Source organism: Narcine bancroftii, chromosome 12 (assembly GCF_036971445.1).
Source record: "Narcine bancroftii isolate sNarBan1 chromosome 12, sNarBan1.hap1, whole genome shotgun sequence".
In the NCBI taxonomy this organism is placed as follows: Eukaryota; Metazoa; Chordata; class Chondrichthyes; order Torpediniformes; family Narcinidae; genus Narcine; species Narcine bancroftii.
The window spans coordinates 88909012-88934006 of NC_091480.1; the positions used below are offsets into that span (position 1 = coordinate 88909012).

Consider the following 24995-nt stretch of genomic DNA (forward strand, 5'->3'; position numbering starts at 1 on the left):
AATGTACAAGATTTCACCAACTTGACATTTTAAAGATTCTTCTTTCCCAAAAGATCAGGTGTTCCTGTTAAATTAATTCCAGAGTTTACAACTGACTGAGTTCGGCTCGGAAGTATCTGGCTCTGGGAATTGAATTGTTAAATGTGGAAAAACTAAGAATTTATTTTGTGTTTTATATATTAAAAGAGGAAAGTCACTCCACCAGATAGAAATTTAAACTGCTCAAAGTACTGGAAAAAAAAACACTTAATTTGAGATACATCAAATCAGAAAAGGTGCTAGAGAAACCATGGGTAGCAAGACAGCTTTTTTAACACTAACAAAACTGGTTGAAAAAAATTACACGTTGGTGACATCTTGGAATGTTTAAAATTGCAATGTTTTGAACAGCTCTCCTCAATCCTTCAGTGGACAATGTGTGTATTCAACTGTGTGTTCCCCAGGTGAAAGATCAGTTCTGTAGCACCAGTGTCAACATTCAAACATCTAAATTGTCACAGCAGAGTGAAACTTTACAGCTGCAACTGACAGACTGTTTAACTTCAGCTAACAGAGTCTGCGCAGAGTGCACTAGTGGCAGTATGTGAATGCACTGGCTTCTTTTGATCAGTGACAAATGTTAACATTTCAGATTTTGATGCATACAAAAAATAGAGAAAACTTTGAGAATACAGCATTACCGAAATTGTCAAACCAGGTTCACAGATTTACATAGTGCCTTGTTGCAAATTGCGTGGATGTTGTTTGGAAAAGTTTCAGTAGGAAAACTGTCGATAGGACACAATGGTTTAGAAATCCTGGTCCTCCATAATTGTGTCTACAATCTATATTATCTCAATAAGCCTGTTGGTGAAAACATCAGTAAGATCAGACATTACCCAGTACTGGGGGGGCTGAAAATGTATTGCGTAGAAGCAAAACCAATGCGGAGATTAGAGTAGCTGCTGACCAGTAATCAACTCAGTAGAGTGTGGAGTTCCAACTGGCAAATTGGAGGGTCATTGGCCGATCAGCGAGCCAGTGGGGAAGTTTAATACATTGAGGATGGGAACAAAAATGGTAGTCAGAGACATTGGGAGAAAGGATGGAAGTGGAAAAAATGTTGGTGGATAGCATTGAAAGATAAAAAAAAATAAGGATCTACTTTGGGGGGATTCCAGTCCATCAAAGACCAACATTTCAGTTCGAGTGAATCTTCTTCCAAAAGGTTGATCTTCCAGGGGATCTGTTTAGAATCCCATCTACTCTCCTGCTCTTCTGGAGATGGGGGTGGGTTGGGGGAAAGAGTGATCCCATCAATACTCCCACTCTGTGGAGCTGGGAGATGCAATCGTCTCGACACTGCTCCAGATTCCTGAAGCTGGAAGCAATGGACATGTTTCTTCCCTCACTCAACCTTTCCTGTGTCTGTTTCTGTCCTCCCTCTCCCCACCGTCTTGGTTCTTCCTCTGCCTTTGTTGTCCGCCCATGTTGTTCCTTGTCAGATAAGGACAGATGGTGGGATCCATCTGTGCTGTGACCTTTCATCCTACACTTCTGCATATCAGTCACCGTTTCTTTCTTGGTGGCTTTTGAGGTTTCTTTCGTCTCTTGACAGTCTGCCACTTCTTTGTTCCCAGCGCAGCTCCCTCCTCCACATTTGGCCCAGGTGCTGAGGGACTTGCTGGGCCATTTTGAAATGCAGTTAAAAGTCAACCCATTGCTGTTGGACTGGGGCCAAACGTAGCCCACACAGAGTAGGGTGGGAAGATTGCCAGATGGGATTTGACGACAACTCAGCAGTTCCCTGGCAACCAAAACTGATGTTAACTCTTTTGATTCTCTGCGGCTGCCGGATGACATTGAATGTTGTCTGATAATGTGATATCTGACTGCAAGAGTTCCAATCACATGACTCTTGCAGTTTACAGATGTGGTAATATTGAATGGTTGATTTGTTTCAAGTCCCTCGTGATAATTTGGTGTAAAACACTTAAGTCTGCTGACATCGTGAATGAAGTAAAAGCACAATGCAAAAGAAACTCAGCAGGTAAAATATGGCAAAGATAAAGATCCAAAGTGGGCACTGAGTCGGAGAGGGTGGCATATAGCATGCACGGAACTCATTAAGAGCAAAAGGTCAGAGGACATGGTAAAGACCAAGCAGGAGTCAGAGAGGGAGGGCAAGTCAGTGTGGTGGAGGGAGGAGGGTGTGGGGAGGAGTGCGGTATGTGGAGGGTTGGGCAAGATAGAAGGAGGAGGTGCAGGTTGGGGGGGTCAGAGGGTGGAGGTGGTAGGGGAAGTGGAGGTTTGGAGAGGTTAAGGGGTGAGTTCAGACAGGTGGTGGAGGGTAGATGTCAGAGGGGTGAGGTGGAAGTTAGGGTGGAGGAGAAGGTCTGAGAGTTAGGGGTGGGGAGAGCTCAAAAGGGGAGATGAAGGTTGAGGTGTGAGGGGTTAGGGAAGGGTAGGGAATGAGCCAGTGGGATCCAGCAGCGGTGCCACATTTGGCAGTGCAGGGGAGGTCGGGACCACAGTAAGTCCCTGCGTCATTGAAGGCGTGGGTAGCCACGGCGTGCTGGCAGCCGGGGCCAAAGTGAGAATCGGCGTTGGAGGCATCCAATGGGCATGCGGCCAGGGCCCATGTGAGAGTGATGACATGAACCAGCTGCTCTGAGAACTAGAAAGTCACCAATGCAGAGGCAAGGAAAGTGAACAGATTCAAGCCACACATAGGAAGCTCTGCATTCCTGGCATTTCTCCTTCAGAAGTGTTTGCTTCAACTTCCAGGAATGCCATCTCGTCAGTGAATCTAGTTAATTAGGTTTTAGGCAAACATTAAATAAGTTCAGTAGCCCCTCAGTATAATTCCACACAAGCCCTTGAGCCCATTCCCCTTGAGATCTCTCCTTCTTTTAAATATCTTATTTAAAATTAGACATACAGCATGGTAACAGGGCCTGTCAGCCCATGAGCCCATGTCTCCCAGTTAACCTACAAACCCATACATCTTTTGAGGGGTGGGAAGAATTCCTGACGTTGGGGAAACAGAGGATGACTTTCCTTATTCTCCCTTTATTCGGGACAACATTATACATTGTGCTGAAACAACAGCAAAACTCTTTAGTCAGCAGGCGCGGATAATATCACGCATGCACTCATGCAAAATGCTGATAGTGACCTGCCGTACAAGATAATGCAGGGATATCCCAGAATTAGACTTCAACTGGACTCTGACAGAATGATAACCTCTGCATTAACAGGGAAGTTTGCTGACTGGAATTTTTCTTTTAGAAATGCCACAGTAGTTTCCCATAGTTCCAGGAAAATCCTGGTCAACCCAAGAGGATCGAAAATCCTTATTCTTTGCCGGCGCTGCCAGAACTGCTGTAACGGCAGTGTGACTGCTGGTGCGGGCTCAGGAGAGTGGGAGGCGGAGACACAACACTGCTCCGCAGGGTCCTACTGCCCGGTCTTGATGTCAATGGTTCCATACTGGCGTTAAACAGCCTGTAAGAGGATCTAATGGTGTATTTCTTAAAATTCTGGAACCATGGGGGTCTGTGCCCAAGATGGGAATACCAGTGCTTGGCAGCGAACCACAAGGGGATGCAGACTGGCAGAGCAGCAGTCTAACACAAGGCCCTAGAAATAGGGTGAACAGCCTCCTGCTGAGAAGAAGCATGGGAGGTAAGGTGACTGTGGCAGGCTAGCAAGGGGCTCAGCAGTCAAAGGGCTCACACTGCTGTGGATATTGGTGTCATGGGGTCGAAGGACTCACACAGGCTGCGAGCTATTGGTGTCATGGGGTCAAAGGACTCACAGAGGCTGCAGGCTTCTGGTGACTTGCAGTCGAAGGACCCACAGAGGCTGCAGACTGGAGGCACTGGAGGTGAATCCACGGATAATCAGTGAATCTGAAGGGACTCTGTTGCTTCTCCTTTTCTTATCGTTAGGGTGCCAGGCCTAACTCTTTGTTTGCCTTGTGGCAGACAGAAGTTGATCATGTATAATTATAATTTATGACAAGACATTAAAAGGAACCTTGACCCATTATTATTGGTTCCCAATTAACTTGCCTAAGTACAAGCATTTCCATTGCTTCATGGGAAGTCGCTTCATCACTTGAACAGTGACATTGTGTTGTCATTAAGCAATCCTGCAAAGTGCTCCAAACATCCAAAGTATTTTTATTGCCTGCACTTGCAATGTTAAAGCACTCGATGATACACTGACCTAAATTTGGATGTATTTTAAAAATAATACTAGAATGATGGTTTGAGAAGAAAATATCATGATGAATTAAACGTCTTACACGTGACAGATTAGCTTTCTTCAACATCTTCACACCAAGATGGTCACTCACTTTGATCCTGCAGCCCACCAATCCTATGGTCCCTCCTTATTTTAAATATCCTTTTTGTTTTAATTAGACCTACAACACGGTAACAGGCCCTTTCAGCCCATGAACCCGCGCCACCCAAATACACCAGTTAACCTACAAACCCCATACATCTTTTGAATGAGCACCCGGAAACAGGGAGAACGAACAAAATCCGTACAGACAGCGTTGGATTCAAACCCAGGTAGCTGGAGTTGTGCTAACTGCTACACTAACCATGCCTCAGTTATTCCCTCTCAGTTATCCTTCAGTTATTCCCTCTCAGTTATCCTTCTCTCAGTTATTCTCTAAGATGAAACCAACAGCAAGCCGAAAAATCAACCACCAGTGGTCGGAACTATAGCCCCGCCCATGGGCTGCCCACTGACTTTCCGAACCGCAAGCTATCAAAGGCCTTTTCCCTGTTTTTAAATACAGTGGGATTTGAGGCAGGGGAACAGGAGGTCGAGGCAGGGGGAAGGTTGATGAGTGCTGCTTCAGGATATGTGCTTTGAGGACATCACAGAAATCTGAGCACAGCAAAGTAACATGAGCCAAAACAGCAGTGATGTATCACCGCAAAGCTTAGCTCCATTTTGGCCTGATTGGACTGCAGGACATCTACCTTCCAAACGATAGATCTAACCAGCTGAAGAACTTTGACTTTAAGGGTCTGATGAACATTCCGTGATACTAATTCAGACTGGTCCCGAATTTAGCTCGCTCACCTGCAATCCTCCAACAAGCTCACCCAGGTCTGGTCTCTAATGAAGATAGTCATGTACATGCATGAAGGTAGAATTTCTCACATTCTCTCTGCATAGCCCAATGAGACAAGTATTCATTCATTGCTCCCCAATGAAGAGGGTTGAATGCTCAGAGAGGTGAAATAGAAAACGGGCATGTTCACTTTGATTGAGATAAGAAACATCAATCAGAACTCATTCCAGCAAATCATATCCCTTCCAGAACAAACTTTCTGAGGAGTTCAGGCGACCATGTTGGGAGGATGGAAGGGAGGGGGAGCTGCAAAATGGGGTGGGTGTACATCCTGAGGAAGTGGTCTGCACTTCAATTTTCTGTAAAGTGAAGCTCCATATTCTGTGGATGTGTCAAGAAAGAATTCCGATTTCTTTTTCTCCCCCACATAAATTCCATGAGGCCCTATTTTATTCTGTATCTCAGATTTTTGGGTAGTGTTGTGAATCCGGTGCGGCTGTAACACGAGGGTTGGCCGTATTGAAAAATTAGTAAATCAGTCTTCTCATGGAGCACAGCTGAAGTAAAGCTGAGGAACAATTCCATAAATAACTTTCCCCGCTTCAACAGCTAGACATTGAAAGACTGGCTAAAAACTGTGACATAATCTTGAATATATTTCCAGTTGATTTCACATTGTCCAATTTTGGTACTGAATTAACTCTGTTATAATTCATTCAACTGACATAGCATCAGATGGCCAGTAGGTGGAAACATTCTCTACTTTTCCGGGTAAAGGAACCAAGTCCACACAAAACCTGAACTCTCAGATTTCCTGGTTATTATCGGTTCCTAATTACCTTGCCCAAGTACAAAATAAAGGTCCATTGCTTAATGGTTAACAGCTTCATCACTTGAATCGCATTGCGTGGTCATTAGCAACTCTGAAAAGTGCCCGGAACATCTGAAACATTTTTATTGCGTACACTTGCAATGTTCATCACACATGCTGATCTGTTGAGGGCAGGTCAACACCACCGTCAACGTTCGCTAGTATATCATGCTCACCCACCCCACCCATAATGAATAAAAATGATCAACTTCTATTTAATCTGCAAATACAAAACCTGGAATCACAGATCAAATTTCCTCCCGCACTGAAACTTTAAAACAATAAATCTATAACGTGCATAAAGTTCAAGCTTCCCTGTTCATATGGGGAAGCTGTGGCAGCTCTCTTACAAAATAATTTCCTTCTCTACTGTTGCAAATTCAGGGAAAGTACACTCACTTAATCTTGGGTATTGAGGGGCTGTATTTTCAGAGACAGGTTAGACAAGTAGAGGTAGAGCTGAGTTTCTCCAGCATTGTGTTTTCAACCATAGTGTCAACCACGAAGACTCAAAAGGTGGTCGTGGAGATGAGCCCCCACTGCTACACAAAATTCTCTTCATGAAGGGCAACCAAATCCAACTCCTGGCCTTCACATGAGGCACGGTTCTTATGCCCGGTGGAGCTAGTCTCACTGACAGGAGAAGGGGCAAAGGCGGGCCACTGGTGCCTTGAAGTCAGTTGCTCGAGGCAGATGGGGCTCGTGAACCATGGATGGTAGCTCATCTAGGAGAGGGATCATACCGATTTCAAACCTCCGCTGCCTTGTGGCTATACCCACTCATGGGAAAGGCTTTGGGAGTAAACCCAGAGGAAAAGTCCAGAGTCAAGAGTCCTGAAGGTGCCTGGGATGCTGCTGGCACCAAACTGTATTGACTTTCGTTGTTCTTTTGGGCTTGACATTAACATGGAGAGGGGGGGGTCCCAGGGCATGGGCAACATACAGATCTATGTGTGGCTGTGGCTTGGCGAGGCCACTCCAGTTACTACCAGAGGTGCAGTACCCATGGTTGACCATGACCAATGGAGGCTTTCGTGTTTAGTTCCTTTAAACAAGTAGAGGGATATCGGGATGGACTGATGATGTTGCTACTTGCCCTCCTCCCCCCACCCTTCTAAAGAGTCACAGTAATGGAAAGGCATTTGATGTGTTTATCTTCTGTTAACCCCACACTTGATCATTCGACCAGGTAAAAGAGGGGCATCCTATCCACTTGAATTCTGGGAGTTTTGGCATCTGAAGGGGACTGCCCACATTTGGAGTGTTTGCATGATGTAACCCTCAAACTATTGTTTCCCGAAAATTTCTGATGGAACTTGTTCAGTGTATTTCAAAGGACAAGTGAATTACAGATGAGGGATGGAGATTGAAATCTGAAGAATTTTATTTTCAAATTGTGAATAAATCACCTGACCTTGAAATCCGTCTTGGTTTATGTCTCCGACGCTGCTGACTGCGTGACCAAACAAGGAACCCAATGAACCATTCAGCACCAGGTTTGGTTGTTCAGAGAATTTCCCTGCCTCATTCATGTAAATATAAACAGTGCCACTGATCTCCTTCTTGTGGTCAAAGTAGTGAGGCGCTCCAACAATGAGGTCCTGCCAACTGCATTGAAAAGCAAAACAAATCATTTTAATTTCTACAAAATAACATAATTGACATCACTTACTTATAGACCAGCCCAGTCGGAACAGAATGCAGCAGGCTCTGTTTATCTTGTCTGAAATTAGCAATAAATGAAGTACTGTGACATATGAATCCACTAGATTTCATTAGAAGGAAATGTTAAATGTGTAATTTCACTGCACAAGCAGTTGGTGCTATACGGAGAATTCCACTTACACAACAACATGGTTGATAATTGAATATGCAATGTGAACCATATAAATCTGACAGGTCCTTAGCTCGCCCCTTAGCTTCTATTATATCAGCTAATCCCTCTTTCCCAATTCAGATGAATGGTCTTCGATCTGTTAGCTGCCTGACTTGCTGTTTCCAGCATATACTTTGACAAAGGAGGCTATTGGATCGTGTCACATCTGCAGACGAAGGAAGAAATAATAATTAACTGGAGTTCTCTGTGCTAATCATTATGTTTTGGTTCCAATTTGTGTTCACTTGGGTGGATGTCAGATGAGAACAGTGTGTAGTTTAGCTTTTTTTTCGAAAGGTACTCAATTTTGCTGATGTCTGCTCACACAGTGCTGGCAGTTTGCCAGCATTTCACTATTTGGCCGCATTTTAGATATAAATCTAATGATTTGTTGTTCAGCTACTTCACAATAAGAAAGGAGTTGCATTAAAACCATACCTTTCACGGACTTGGAATAAGCAAGGAGTTTAATGGCTAGTTCATCATTCTTGAAATAGAGTTATTACAATACAGGGAAACAGGGCAACAGAGACACCCAGCACACAGAAATGAAATAAATGACTGTACAATCTAATCATAGCTATGCTCGTTTGCAATTGATAGCAAACAGAGAACGAGAACACCCTGGCTCTTCAAGGAATGCTGCTGTGTCTTTCAGATTCATCTGAAGGGAAATAAACAATCTGTTCTTTCACTCTTTAAAAACACTGAAGGGGCACAAAGTTTATCATTTAGCCTTTTCAACTGCAGCACCTGGTTAGCCTTCCTGGGACCTAGGTACAATGACTGGGGCAAAGGCGCTGGAAGCACCCGTTAAATTGCAACAGGATCGACCCATTAAATTGCCAACCCTGCGATTTAAAGGGGATCCCGCCCCCGTAATGACGCGTCATGCACTCACTGGAAGTACTGCCGGATGTTCGGATGCTGGGTGCCCGGTGACGCACGCACACAAGCGCAGGCATCACCGGAATAAATGGGTCAGCCATTTTTGTTCTCAAATGGCCTGTGGACACGACCTAGGTAAGTTTAATTGGGTTCCCTGACTACCTCTGAGGTAGGTCAGGGACCCAGTTGGATTCCGACGGGGTTGACCGGGTCAAACCCTTTCGAACTGTCACATAACTGGGGCACTAACTGGGCAAATAACCCCTTCTTACACGGTAATTTGAAAGGGCCTACTGAAGTAGATGCTACATCGACTGAGATAGGGCTGTGACCGAGTTAGCTTGAGCTCCTGGAAAGAGAGAAGAGAAAACTAGAAGGGGAAAACTAGTATGAGAGAAACCAAAAAATAACATCAAGGGGTAGAAAATAATCCTTGGTCAAACTTGCAGCAATAGTTACATATTTTGGTGGCTCACCAATTCCCAAATTTAATTCAATTGAGGAAATGAAAGCAAATTTCTGAAAATGGGTAAAAGGCATAACTGTAATTATCAGTTTAGGTCACTTGAAGGAAGGTAAATTTCTACAGTCATATCTTTCTGAAGTAAAATCATTAATAGAATGATCACAAGTTTGTTGATGTCTAATACTGGTTGAGCAGGAATTCCAGTTCACATTACCTTACACCAGTGATTCTCAACCTTTTTTTTCCCCACTCACATACCACCTTAAGTAACCCCTTACCAACCTTTCTATCCTATGTGGCATGCCATAGGTGCTCTGTAGTTAGTAAAGGATTACTTGGGGTGGTATGTGAGTGGGGGGGGGGGGGGGGGAGGGGAGGTTAAGAAACACTACATAATACTCTCACAGAATGCGGTTTCTCATATTCTGACAAGATTTGAGCAAATTTTTTTTTTTAATAAATGTGAATTAGGGAGAAATTTTTAAAGAGAACAGGTCACTGAGAAAGACATTGTGCAGCAGATTTGCAGTGAAATTTCAGAAATGCATAAAAGCCTAAGGGGAGAAACTTCAACAATCTAGAGAATGAGGGAAATGGAAGTAGTTGTTCAGAGATATGCCTGAGAGAACATTTGGGTGACATGCTTAGCATTACGCTATTACAGCACCAATGTCCCGGTTTCGAATCTGGCGCGACCTGTACAGAGTTTGTAATTTCCTCCTGTGTCTCTATGGGTATCCTCTGGCTGCTCCAGTTTCCTCACACATTCTAAAGCCATTCAGAGTTAGTAAGTTAATTGGTCACATGTGTGCATTGGGAAAGCATGGGCTCATGGGGCAGAATGGCCTGTAACCAATCTTTATCTCTAAATTAAGAAACATTCTTGTTCAGTACATTTCTGGCCAGTGGCAGATTAACTACCACTCAGGCCCCTAGGCTGAGTTTTAGTAAGGCCCCTCCCCTGATCTTGCCTACACCCCCCCCCACCCAGGTGATCCCTTCCCCTCACATATTTTAAGTTTACCCGCCGGGTATGTACTTGGGGTGTGTGCACACTGTGCTCAGCGATGGTAGGATAAAATTGATAGGCCGGGTGGCAATAGCCTGGTGGAGAGGGGTGGATGAGGAGTGGAGAGGTTGGGCCAGTAGTGGGGTGCCTTGGTGCCAGCTGGGCTCCAACACTGATGACCACCCATGTAACCGGTTCGTCAATGTTGGCATTTTATCTTCTGAGCTTTCTGGCTCAGGTTCAGTGAAATAGCTGGAGACAAAAAACAGCTAGGTAAAAATCACGCATAGGCAAATTTCTAAGATGCAATATGCTTGTATATAATCTATTACTAACGCATATTTCTATTCCCGGACTTCTTTTTCCTCTAATTACATCGATTAAAACAGAACACTCTGTCCAGGGTCCGCCTTTGCTTGTGCCTTGACAACACAATGGAAAGCTTCTCAGTTGATCGATTCAGATTTATTAAATCATAAATACCACACTGAAAATGCACAGATATATTTCTGTGTGGTAGGGAGAATTGAAAGAATAAGGTTATTTTTAATTTGGGACACCACGGGATGTGAGAGTCTCTCAGGAAACAGCGAGGTGATTGCATTGAAAGGCAATGACTTTACCCTTCTTGGTGACAAAACATAGGCTGCGACAGCGGTGAAGTTCAGGGAACAAAGATAGATTGTCCCCCTTCTCCAATCTCTCCCCACCCCCTCCATCCACCAGGCCTTGGAGTATTCACACTCAGCCCAATTGCTTTGAAATGTTCTCCAAGAACCCCATTTTCTCAGGCAGTGTTGTGTGGATCACGGTGACTCGTGAGGCAAATAAAATCCTTTGCAGTTCTTTGCGATTCTGACATCAATTATCTTAAATCAGAGCACCGGCCGGGTCATGTCATGCTTGTCGTTGGGGGGGGGGGATCCTAAACTCTTCCTTATTATGATGTTATTCTGGAGATTACAGGCAGGATTCAACACCGTCTCCTACCCAACAATCCTCCACCTTCCCACCAAACTACAGTATTAGATTTTAACATTTCTCCAACTCATTTGGACATTAAAAATCTAATAGTTTGGTGGGAAGGTGGAGGATCGCACACGCCACAAATCTTTACGCTGTCGCAGCAAGGGTCACCCCAGCAATGGCGCAACGCCAACTCTGGCATGCTCACAGTCACTACCTTCACCCATGACAGCCCGCAGTAAATGTGAAAGGATAAACCGAGACCAAGCTACCCTTTACTGAGCCTTCAGGCTCAGGCCCCTAGGCTTCAGCCTATTCAGCCTAACGGTTAGCCGCCACTGTCTAAAGCCCATTAAGGAAGACAGCGTTTGCTGTGTTTGGTTCTGGGAAGCACATCAGATCAAAGGGCAGCAGGGTTAGCGTAGCAGTTTGCTCATTGCTGTTACAGTGCCAGCGACGCTGGTACAAATCTGGCGCAGTCTGTAAGGAGATTGTATGTTCTCCACATATCTGCATGGGTTTCCTCCCACCCTTCAAAATGTATGTGGGTTGTAGTTTAATTGAGCTTAATTGGGTGGCACGGGCTCATGGGACGGAAGGGCCTATAACCGTATGGTATGTCTAAAATTTAAAATTTAAGTGGACCAAGCATCGGTGAATGAATATTTAGAAAGCAGCAATCATGTTATAAAATTTAGCTCAGCTATGGAAAAGAGAATAGACAATTGTGAAGTAAAACCACAATTGGTTGAGGGCCAATTTCAAAGGGTTGAGAACCCATCAGCCTTGGGTAAATAGGAATCAAAGCTAGGATGGCAAAACTATAATTCAGCGATGGGAAGTCATTGTGGAGATGTTTCAGCTAAAATTCAGACACACTCCTTTAAGGGAAGAGCGTAGGGAATTTAAAGAGTTTATGGATGACAAGATAGAAAGTAATATAACAGCGTGCTTTACTCTCTCCAGGTCATTTTCTATCAGAGGCTAGTTTTAAACAATATCTAACAGTAGCAAAGAAACAATGAGTCCCATTTATTGATGGTGTGTCAGCACGGTATTCTCGATCTCCCGGTCTGATAAAAGTTAAACACTTCCATCAGGAATTGGAGGAAGTTTCAGGAAAAAGTTTAGAAAAAGCTCATATTCAGTTAACCAGTTTACCTATCAGATGCAAGGATCGACAATGAGATAGACAACAGACTCGCCAAGGCAAATAGTGCCTTTGGAAGACTACACAAAAGAGTCTGGAAAAACAACCAACTGAAAAACCTCACAAAGATCAGCGTGTACAGAGCCGTTGTCATACCCACACTCCTGTTCGGCTCCGAATCATGGGTCCTCTACCGGCACCACCTACGGCTCCTAGAACGCTTCCACCAGCGTTGTCTGCGCTCCATCCTCAACATCCATTGGAGCGCTTACACCCCTAACATCGAAGTACTCGAGATGGCAGAGGTCGACAGCATCGAGTCCACGCTGCTGAAGATCCAGCTGCGCTGGATGGGTCACGTCTCCAGAATGGAGGACCATCGCCTTCCCAAGATCGTGTTATATGGCGAGCTCTCCACTGGCCACCGTGACAGAGGTGCACCAAAGAAAAGGTACAAGGACTGCCTAAAGAAATCTCTTGGTGCCTGCCACATTGACCACCGCCAGTGGGCTGATAACGCCTCAAACCGTGCATCTTGGCGCCTCACAGTTTGGCGGGCAGCAACCTCCTTTGAAGAAGACCGCAGAGCCCACCTCACTGACAAAAGGCAAAGGAGGAAAAACCCAACACCCAACCCCAACCAACCAATTTTCCCTTGCAACCGCTGCAATCGTGTCTGCCTGTCCCGCATCGGACTTGTCAGCCACAAACGAGCCTGCAGCTGACGTGGACTTTTTTTACCCCCTCCATAAATCTTCGTCCGCGAAGCCAAGCCAAAGAAGGATATTCAGCTACAATGTTTCTTTTAAATTGATGTTGACAACCATGTTTGGTCTCCCTTTGGAGCAGAAATTTTCTCAGAATTTTTCCACTAAAGGAAAAACGTTCCTTCTTTACAAATTGACTGGTAAAAATAATCAATTCAAACGGCAGCTTTGAACTGTCCAGATTACGTACCTGTCACTGTCGAGATCCGCAACAGCCACAGAACTCCCAAAGTATGACCCTGTTTGATGGCCGGTTATCGTGTGTTTTATGTGCAGTTTATCGGTTTTCCCTTGTTGAAGCAGAAATACAGCCCCTGTGTGATTATAGCGTGGTCCTCCTGCAACGTAAGTGAAGTGATCTTTATGCGTGATGCGCTTCCCAGAGGTGAGAGAGTATCCTATGGAAAGAAAGAACAAACACAAGGTTATTCTTGAAGGCATTGAATAGGTTTAAGAACGAGGTAGCTGAATGATTCCAGTCCAAAAGACTGAAGCTTCCTACATAGCACTACTGCAAGATCACTAAAGATTTATCATTTAACATAATACACTTTTGGACTATTAGCCCTCAGCCAACCAACTGAGAATACTGACTATTTATTTATTTTACCATTGTACAGTAAAACCCCAGTTATTCAGAATTCAAGGATCCAGCAGTCTCAAGAAACATGCAAAAAAAAAAGTGGACGATATATAAGTAAGAAATACGGAAATTTAAAACTGACATGCCTCACAACTAGTTTGTCAATCTCGCAACACACAATCTCGAGCAACCGGAAAATTCACTTAATCGGCATCTACCAGATAATGGGGACTTTACTGTATCTTTTTTTTAATCTCTCCTCATGGTTTCATACACATGATTAATTTGTGTCAGTCCATTTTACGTAACTGGAGTGAGTAAAACTTTCATTCATTGCATCTGTACATTGTGCTTATGCATTTGACAATGAACTCTCACTCATTCATTCAACCTCAAGGACCAAGTTAAAGACGGGTCTCATCTGTCCACTGAGGTACTACAGTCAGTGGGCCCATTCTTCATTGAGTCATGCCAGAAAGAACATTTTTTGTCATTGTTGTACGATGACAGGATAGACTTCCATTAGTTCATCTTGTCTTAAACTCAGATTGAATTGACTCCATAACAAGAGGACTGGTTGATGAGGACTGAGCACTGTGGCTGCCTAATGGAAGGATTCAGCATTAAGTCAGTACCTCACTTAGAAGAGTGGCATCGTGGAGGAAATATTGTGGAGACTGTTCAATACCTATATAGCTGTTACTTATTGATAAATCCGGGAGCTGATAGGGGCCATCATCCAGTATATTGAGCTCCAGAAATGTGATGTTCTTTTGTGCAACTTGGACGGTTCCTATTAAAAAAAAAACAAATTAACCATTAATCAACACCTGAAATCTCATTCATTCAGTACTTCCTCAAGACAAGGCATGAAAATATTCAGATAAAAAAAATTCACAGGAAGTTCAACATCACTGTATCATTGGTAACGAGTAACATGATAAACTTGGTTTTGATCTCAGCACTATAGCCTCCCTGAATTGTTTTTTTGTTTGGGTGACAGTGATACTAACTTCTTTTCTAAATGCTGAAAGAGATACAACAGCTTGAATCTTAATTCAGCCTGTCCGAGCATGGAATGCATGTCATCCAGCCCACTTCAAGCACTGTTACAGCACCAGTAACCTGGGTTTGAATCCAGTGCCGTCTGTCAAGAGTTTGCACATTAGCTGGTGGTCAAAACTAATCACCATTTCTGGACTTGGGTGACCAATCTCAGGTTGCTATTTTCTGGCCAAAGTGATGCTGAATCGTTGGCATGGATGTTCCTTATTTGGAGGAAAAGAAAACTTTTTGACGTTGCAGGCAACATCCCTCCATTGACTTTCACCTCATCAAGCATCAGCTGAGAAGTGGGTGCTGGTCAACTCAAACCACATGTTCTCCTCCATGAGGCAATTGTTAGCATGGCAGAAATTAAAAAGAGGGGCAAAGTGTTCATTTCTCGGAATGAAAAGCGCTTTTGGCTCAATGTTTGTGTGAACCTTAAAAATTACGGAAAACAATCATCGAATATGGCAGAACAGAAATGCTACTGCCACATAATGCCAGAGATCTGCATCATCCTTGACTTCCAATGCTGTGTGTGGACTGTGTACATTCTCCTTATGATCAAGTAGGGTTCCCTCAGATGTTCCAGTTTCTTCCTATATCCCAAAGACGCGGGGCTGGAAATTTACACTGGGACTGTAGATGGGTGACAGGAGAATTTGGGGAGCTGATTGGCCTTTGAGAAAGAAAATCTTTCAGGGAAATGTAAAGGAAGAAGACTGTATTTGATGGGTCAAATGGCCTCCTTACTCATTGTGTGAAAGTATGAGGAAGGACAAGTACGTGGCCCTAGAGAAGATCACCTATAACCTCAGAAGCAGGTATGATGTATTTTCAAGAATATGGAATTCACTCCCAAGGTACATCAGGGTAAATCTTCAACGATTCTCCCTCCCATCTCTTCCAACCACCACCCCCCACTCCCCCTCCCCCCACCCCCAGTGCTCGCAGCACCGAGGACCCTAGATAAGTCAGGTTATTTCTCCCTTGATGGAACTGGGGTTTATCCGAGGTGAAGCCCATCTTTTCTTTTTCTTATTGTTTATCTTTTCTTCTTTCTGGGAGGATGGGAGGTTCCTCTTATTTGGTTCTTCTTTCTCTCCATTATCTTTCTATTCTCTTTCCCTGCCTTTGGTACATCATGGACATTGAATTTGTTTTTTGGAGTGTTACTGTAACTTTTTTAATAATAATTGAATCACATGTTGACTTCTTTTTTCTCATTTTCTTTAATATTGACCTGCAGATCAACATTTGTATTATTTTGTTAATATTATTGATGATTTTCTTTTGATTTTTTTTTGTTTTGACTGCATGTTGATTAAAAATACTCAAAATAAATTATTTAAAAAAAGACAAGCAAGTGGGACTGATCTCTGGGATCAACTGGATGTCAGGCTCAACGAACGGTTTGGGATTCTTCTTTGGCTTGGCTTCGCGGACAAAGATTTATGGAGGGGGTAAAATGTCCATGTCAGCTGCAGGCTCGTTTGTGGCTGACAAGTCCGATGCGGGACAGGCAGACACGGTTGCAGCGGTTGCAGGGGAAAATTGGTGGGTTGGGGTTGGGGTTGGGTGTTGGGTTTTTCCTCCTTTGTCTTTTGTCAGTGAGGTGGGCTCTGCAGTCTTCTTTAAAGGAGGTTGCTGCCCGCCGAACTGTGAGGCGCCAAGATGTACGGTTTGAGGCGATATCAGCCCACTGGCGGTGGTCAATGTGGCAAGCACCAAGAGATTTCTTTAGGCAGTCCTTGTACCTCTTCTTTGGTGCACCTCTGTCACGGTGGCCAGTGGAGAGCTCGCCATATAACACGATCTTGGGAAGGCGATGGTCCTCCATTCTGGAGACGTGACCCACCCAGCGCAGCTGGATCTTCAGCAGCGTGGACTCGATGCTGTCGGCCTCTGCCATCTCGAGTACTTTGATGTTAGGGATGAAGGCGCTCCAATGGATGTTGAGGATGGAGCGGAGACAACGTTGGTGGAAGCGTTCTACAGTAACATCCCTCTGATTACACTGTCACACCAGAGCTAACAATTCTATGCAAACATTTAAACTCTACATTTGTTAGTTTTCATGAATGAACAAATACCAATTGATAGATGAATCTTAGCTATAAAAATTCTACATAAATGAGATGACCTTCAGAGCATAATCTATATAATCATTAAGATGTACAGTACAACTCCGATTATCCAAAATGATTGGGACCTCGCCTATGTTGGATAAATGGTTTTTCCAGATAACTAGTCTTTCTTTTAAAAAAAACAGCCCAGTAGCAACAGCAAATCACTTGTATCTATGTTTAAACAACAATAAACAATAAGGGAAGGCTTTTTAAGCATTAAAATAATGTTTAATTCTCACACAAAAAAAATGCTGGCCGCCGCCACCGATCCCTGATATGTCCCTACCACTGCCACTGATGCCCAAGGAGGCCTCCCGAGTTGGTAGAACACTCACTGGCAAGTCAACAGGCTCCTGTCTCCCTGGTCGCTGGAGCTCCCAACGCCCAAGTCCCGATTTTGAATCTTCCCTAGGCTGATCCCACATGCACATCGGGGAATGTGTGTGAGTGTGTGGTAATAGGCCGAGGGGAGGGTTTGGAGTTGGCATCGGGAGGGAGGGAGGGATGGAAGGCGATAGAGGGGGAGGGGAGGGAATGCCACTGAGCTTGAGGTCCCACTCCTTCCCAGGAGGCCATTCTCCTTGATGACGTCGGGACAAGGGATGCTTCTGACCACTTGCGGCTGGGAAACAGTGGCACGCAGTTTGAGAGGGAGAGTGAGAGAGAAAAGTCAATAGGGTAGGTAAAGAAGAAATGGAAAGAGAGAGGGGAGGGAGTTACCTGAAACGAGGACAATCGTCGTTCTAATTTCATGTCAGGTGAATTTCTTTTCAAGCTGTGAGGTCAGTTAGAGACCAAAAAAATTTTGGATAAATGAGAATTTCTGAATTGTTTTGTATATCCCCATTTATCCGAAATTTTAAAAAAATTTGGATCAATGAGGATTTCAGAGAATCTGATTTTGGAGTTGTACTGTACTCAATCTCCATAACATTAGTGAATGATTCCCTCATCCCTTGATTGTTAACTCTAGACTCCAGCACACTCCAATCTTGTTCCACTGTCTACAAACTTCAGATTTATCCCGATGCCTTAGCTCCTGCTGGCATGTTTCCAGAGTAAGTTGATGACATGTTGACTTCAAAATTCACATCCTTGTTTTCAAAGTACCTTCTGGTCCAATTCAGTCCAAAAAAAAACAAACAAGGGCGGAGAAATTAATTTTTTGATTGGCTTCAGCTCCAGGAGAGCGATTTTGCACATTCTTCAGAAAATCTGATTTCTAACTTGATGTCAGGATTTTTGTTTATCTTATCACCTGGTTTCCAGATAATATTATCAGACATGTAACATGCCCACTTCATCTACAGTGAAAAGTGCCAGGCTTTGCTCATTCTATTTCCTCTGGAACTGACTGTACTGGTTAAAGAGTCAATGCTCCAAATGTAGCCTTTATCCTCACTGGCATCTGGCATTCTCAAACACATCTTCCCATTTTTCCCTGGAACTAAGAGTCACAGACATGGTTGATTCATTAGTCACAGCATCATGGTTGACACGGTTCGTGTAGTGGTTAGCTCAATGTTGTTACAGCACGAGCAACCTGGATTTGAATCCAGTGCTATCTGTCAGGAGTTTGCACGTTCTCCTCGTGTCTGCGTGGGTTTCCTCCGGTTTCCTCCCACCCTTCAAAACGCACTGGGGATGTAGGTCAAATGGGTGTAAATGGGTGCGACGACTTGTGGGCCGAAAGGGCCTGTTACCATGATGCTGCATGTCCAAATTTAAAAATTTAGATAATTCCAGGCAGTGGTCAGTTCTCACAGTTTACTGCACACTGGTGTGTTTGACAGTCACACAAACTTCTGACTCAAAGGGAGGAAACTTCACCTGGTTTCTCTTCAGCAACGGAGCCTTGCACATTTGACTGAGTTGCAAGCTTGAAAAGCAGGCATTCGCAGACCTCATGGCTACCTCAACATCTCCTGCCAGGAGTACCCAGTTCCACAGGATCACCATGACTCCTTACAAATACCAGGGCAGCTTGATGGGTAAAGAATATTGTATACCTCAGGATGGCACACAATGCTATCACGGTGCCAGCAACCTGGGTTTGAATGTGGCGCTGTCTGTCAAGAGTTTGCACGTTCTCCTTGTGTCTGTATGGGTTTCCTCCAGGTGTTCCAGTTTCCTTCCACCATTTCAAAAAAAAACGTATACGACTTTAGGTTAATGGGTGTAATTGGACGGCATAGCTCTCAATGGACAGAATCGGCTTCTATCATGTTGTAAATAATCAGAGAGACTTGGTCAGGTTGCTGATTCAACAACAACCTTGATTCTCTGGGCACACTCTTCCACAATCCCATCACTGGAAAACTTGTTCATTCATCAATAACACTGCTGGCTGCGCAGATCAAAAGCGAAAATCAAAAATCCAGAAGAAACCGTATATACTCGTGTAATAGTCGACATCATGTAAAAGTCAACCTCCCTAATTTTGACACAAAAATCTGATCTTTTCCATATATCGTATAAAAGTTCATCTCTCTATTTTTGGCCCCAGCCGTCTATCGATGCTCCTGACATCCCAACACGGACTATCACCAAGGCGCCGGCCACCCACCCATATGTATTATGCGTGTAATAGTCGACACTCTAAATTTTAACCACAAAAAATCTCCATAAGATATAACTGTTACACACGTATATACGGTAACAAATCAGGCATCACTGGGAAGAGAAACAATGTTAACATTTCAGGTCAATAGCTCTTGGTCGGAACTAGCCTATGTTGGCAGGATAAAGCTTGGGACCATCTGGAACAAAGAAGTACTATTCTAAACAATTTATTCCTTCTACCATTGCCACAGAGAGGTTGCAATGTGTACCATTAAAAAAATTACGTGGTTGTTACTCATCTCTGTTATTCCAACATCACCTCCCTAATTTTTTTTTTAATTCCACCTCTGTGGGAACTCAAAACATGTCACTTGTTTTACACAGGGAAATTTGAGAAACTTGTCACAAAAGTAGCAAATGTAGATTTTAATCTTTACATGACGTTCACAAACGGACATAAGGTGACATTCAAAAGCAATTTCTGTTTCAGTTTCATAAACCATATTCCAACCACGTCTGTGATTTTTAACTAAAGGCATGTCGGAGAATGGCCTGACACCTGGATCCCGACCTAGAAGAAATCAAAAGAGTTTCAACTTTTTTTTCAGGATTCTTTAGGAATTGAACAGGTATTCTCAAGGAATGTTTAAGCTTTCTCATGCACTGTGAATTTTTCCTCATGCAAAATGGTGGTGGGTAGGGGCAGGGAAAGGCCCACAGACTCCTATTACCTCATAGGTTGATAGGGGTGGGAGCACAGGCAAATGACCTCTTGCTTGTGTGCCTGTGCTCCTCCACCCACCATTTTGTTCAGAAGCCAGGCTACATCTTGCTCAAACCTTGATGAAATATGTTGGTTATGTGCCTTTTATCTGTGCTCTATAAAGTACGCTGCTTAACCTGATGAGTTTCTCCTGCATTGTCTTTTCACTTCAATTGCAGCATCCTCAGACATTAATTTAATCCAAAATAGATAGATGGATAGGAAAGATTTAGCAGGATATGGGCCAAATGCAAGCAAATGGAACAAGATCAGAAGACAACTTGGTCAGCATAAGCTGAAAGGCCTGTTAACATACTGAAAAAACTCTTAGCTCCATGAATCCCCTTCTGGGCTTTTGTCATCTCCAGTCCAAAATAATTTCTGGTCCACCTCAATCTCAAATTTACCCAAAATGAAACAAGTTCTGAAGATTATCACAAGATCAGGAACAAGTTTATATGAAGATACAGCCATTTAAGTTTAATGTGAATGAAAACTAGAGGGGATAAAAAAAAGTCACACCTTGCCAGTTCCAGCCGCCTGGCGCTCCATAATATGCGTAGTGATTGGGCTGTGTGAATCCTGCGGCCATGCCCTGCTGACACATCAGTAATCCGCGGTGGTCGTCCCCTACATTTTCACAGAACTGCACTGGAGACGAATCCCAGTCATCTTCTGGGTTGATGGTGATGTCGTCACTGATGACAAAGCAGCGACCCACCAAAATTCTCTTCTCATCCCGTGAGCTCAGTTGTCTTTTCTCATACCTATGCGCACACACCTGTCAGGAAGAGAAGCAAGATTTAAATTAGCGACTTACCAGTAAGAGTTTTGTCTTTTGAAGCCTCACCTCCCTGCTTCTGCTGAACTAAATTAGCTTAGGGCATGAATAATATTGAGTTGTCAAATAAATCTAGTTAAAATGGGATAAGACTCAACTTTTAGAACAAAATTCTTTTTACCTTCCTCGCCCAGAATAAAAATGCTTTCTACCATTAAGTGATTTCTCTTAGAAGCAGATGTCAACAAAGTTATCAAGCCTTTCCATAGAATTAACAGAAAGATGGCTGTATCTCCAAGAGATCTTTAAGGCTAAACTTCTGAACACTTGTTGACTCAGTTTAGATCAGATAATCAAACCAGTACCTGAAAACTGATTTGACATATTTGAATAGAGCACCAGTTGCTTGATCAATATAAACACACCCTTCAGGAGTTAAAGGTTTATGGACGTTCTGCAGATGACGGAGGCAAATTGAGGATTAAAATTCCTTCCACTCAGACCTGCAATGTATTTTATATGGGAGGGTTGTTTCATTTCCCTCACCAATTGCTTTGACAATGACTCCCATGTTTAGTAGCAGAAAGTGCTGACTTGTAGGTCATTTTGTGTCTTGAACTGAAAAGTCATTAAAGACACATTAACACAAGTAGAATTCTTGTCATCTATAAAATGAGAAGAGTGTATCTCAAGATGCTTGGGGGAATTTAAACTCAACTCTGAATAAGATGAAGACGGCACTTCATTTCATGGAGTAGTCTAACTTTCTAATGCTCATAACTTATGCCAGAACGTGTGTTATGTCTGGTTGTGTGTCCGCATGTTTTGCACCGAGGACCGGAGAACACTATTTCGTCAGGTTGTACTTGTGCAATCGGATGATAATAAACTTGATTGTTCCTGATCTTGGTGTGTTACTTCTCATTGTTTATGCTGGCGAGGGTGCCAAGGGGATTCGCCAGGATATTGCTTGGATTGGAGGGCTTGACTGAAGGAGAGATTGGATTGGTCAGGTTTCTTTTCCCTGGCCTGAAGGCAATGAACAGATGACCCAATAGAGGTATATACAATTATGAGGGAAATAGATAGTAAGAATCCTTGTCCCATGCTGGAATATTTAAAACAAAAGGGCATAGTTTTAAGATAGTGTCGAGGCATCATGTTTTTCCACACAGAGATTAGGAATACGTGGCCTGAGCAGGTAATGGAGACAGATATCACCACAATTGAGAGTTATGTAGATGAACACTAACACAGCCAAGAACCTAATGTGGATAAATGAGATTAGTACAACAGAAAATGTTGGGCCAAAGGGACCAGTTCTAGGCTGAAATTACTCGTTTTCAGAATTTTTGCAATGCCATTAAGTAGACAATTGCTCCTTGCTCTCTGTACAGGAGGTGCTCAGCATTTTAAACACAGCTAATGATGGCCCAGAGAAAAACAGTGTCATAAATCAATAGCTCCTTCTCGCTAGTCTTCCGAATAAACTCATCTGTGCAACGTTCAGATTTGCCTTACCAGCACTTTTCCACCAGGTCCCTGACTTGCCACCGTGACCCCAAGCCATTGGTCTTCCTTACTTTCTGTTTGCGGATCAGCTGTGAAAGGAAATAATTCATTGAAGGTGAAAATGAACGTGTGGGTGACACGGTCAGCGTAGCAAAAAGCACAATGTGGTTACAGTGCCAGCGACCTCAGTTCGAATCTGGTGCTGTCTGTAAGGAGTTTGCACATTCTGCTTGTGCCAGCGTGGGTTTCCTCCCACCCTCCTAAAGCATACAGGGATTGTAGTCGGTTAATTGGTGTATTAGGACAGCACAGGCTTGCTAGGCTGTTACTGCATCTCTAAATTTAATTTTTTTTTTAAAAAAGGTTTAGACATACATCATGGTAACACCCCCTCCGGTCCACGAGCCCATGCCGCCTAAACACCCTGGTGCATTTTCGAAGGGTGGAAGGAAACCAGAACGCCCAGAGGAAACCCACGCAGACACGAGGAGAATGTACAAACTCCTTACAGACAACGTGGAATTAGAAACCGGGTTGCTGGCGCTGAAGCAGCATTGCGCTGACCGCTAGGCTAATTGTGCCACTAAAATAAACAAAAATTAAAAGCATAATTTCCATCTGATGAAACAGAAAAATACCTTCTGGTTCCACAGCAGGGTAATTTTTGAGTGCCCAGTTCAAATAACATGCCTATGGCCACAAATATTCTGCTTCATGAAAGAATGTTTTATTTTGAATAGATTAATGAAATTTTGGACTGAAGTTGTGAATCAGACACCAGCAGCCAATCCAAATCTGGAAACCGCGTCCCATCAGATCAACTCCTCCACCCATTTTGCCATAATATTTTGCAGCAAGTCTCACCTACAATCCAACATTATCTTTAGTCATGATTGTTACCCCATTACTTCGATCATGAGGCTTTCCTCTAAATAGCTCGTGCTCAACTAATTGGCTCCGTGATAAACAAGTAACACTGGGCAACAAAGATTTTGCTTTCTGAACACTTTTGGGCGTATTTCATGGATTTTGGTCTGCTGGTCATGAAAATCACCTTATTTTCCTACTATGTGCCTTTTTTTTTTAAAGAGATGACCCTTTTTGTGATTTGCTGTCTTATTTTAAGTCTACTAGAGTAGTGCCCACAAACCAAGCTGTTTTGGTCAAACCTGGGCACCTGCTCAGTGCTGGTGCTAAGAAAATGTTGTCATAGGTCTGGACATGATTAATCAGGATAGCAAAAGCAGCTCTCATATACAGATGTTGTGCATTACATTGATTATAGATTGAAGGCATGTGATGCACATTTTCTTCAGGCAATAGCATAATGAATGCAATAGCATTTATTGTCTTCAGGAAGATTCAATACAGCAGAAATGTCTCAACAGCTGCGGAACATCCTGTTACATTTGTGGCAAGTATATACTTGACGCTAAGTTCAATGAAAGTTATTTTAACATTTCTCCAACTTCCTGCGTGATACAGCAAATCTGAAATTATCTTTGTGGTCAACTTGAAGTTGTCTATCCTAATCCCCAATTTTTGTTTCAGGAAGCAAACCTTGTGGAAAAAAAACTTGTCCAGTGTATTTTGACAATATTTACTGCTTTGTTGCAGAAATCTGTGAATTCATTTCCATTGCCATATCATTCCCCATAAAGGGTCAATTACTTTGATTTCCTTGCATTTATATGACAACCTCAAAATGTAGAAAGTCTTACTTGGTTTTTCAAGATTGGCACGTTCACAGTCTTGCTGCGATGCGGTAACTGGGCAGTAGAACAAAGCCCCTGTGCGATTTGCCAACTGATTTTGGAGCCCTGCCGCCCGAGGAGCACCAACTAGTAACCTGACCAAAGGAAACAGTGAAAATCTGAGATAATCATGGAACCAAGAGGCCAGCGCTCAAAGTATCGCAATTTATGCAGCTTTTAAAATCAGACAATAGCAATTTGCCACCAAAATTCTGATGACTGCAGCAGGATCAAAAATGTTAAGAAGGGAGAGAGTGTGTGAGGGGACCAAAAAAAGTGAAAGAAAAGGGAAGAGACTAACTAATTACTTTTCCAAAATGATTAAAAGGGACCCAGGAATTTACAGAGGCTCGTTGAGAGGGGTCAAGCCATCTCTGGATTGGAAGATTTAGCAAGAACAAATTTATTTTGGCAAATACACGATCTTTTCAACCAAACACCACAGTCACAGATATTTATCGCTCTCAATGCAGGAGGAGCTTTGAGATTTAATTTTTTTTTAAATGCTGGAGAATCTCAGCAGGTCACACAGCATCTATAGGAACCAAAAGGTGACCAACGTTTCGGGCCACAGCTCTCCGGCAAGGTATGAGCAAAGAACAGGCAAACACCCAAAGATAAAAGTTGGGAGGGAGGAAAGGAGGGATGTAGCACAGGCCAACAGGCCAGAGGTGGTATGGCAGAGAGAAAAAGCTGAGAAGTGATAGGGGGAGGGGTAGCTCTCTGAGTGGAGGGGGAAGAGAGACTGGGGAGGGTTAATGGAAACTGGAGAAGTCTATGTTAATGCCATCTGA

The 24995-nt window shown here is 43.4% G+C and overlaps 1 protein-coding gene across 2 annotated transcripts in view; it reads right to left on the reverse strand.

Annotated features, from left to right (window-relative positions):
• The window catches only part of itga3b (integrin, alpha 3b), a 125331-nt gene that overhangs the window by 54258 nt on the left and 46078 nt on the right, over nt 1–24995 (reverse strand). For both annotated transcript variants that reach the window (XM_069904667.1, XM_069904666.1), the window contains exons 2-7: nt 24169–24296; nt 22457–22536; nt 20677–20935; nt 14342–14446; nt 13261–13468; nt 7363–7556 (exon numbers count right to left, since the gene is read on the reverse strand). In XM_069904667.1, coding sequence (XP_069760768.1) covers nt 7363–7556; nt 13261–13468; nt 14342–14446; nt 20677–20935; nt 22457–22536; nt 24169–24296 — 974 coding nt within the window. The remainder of the gene's footprint in view (nt 1–7362; nt 7557–13260; nt 13469–14341; nt 14447–20676; nt 20936–22456; nt 22537–24168; nt 24297–24995) is intronic.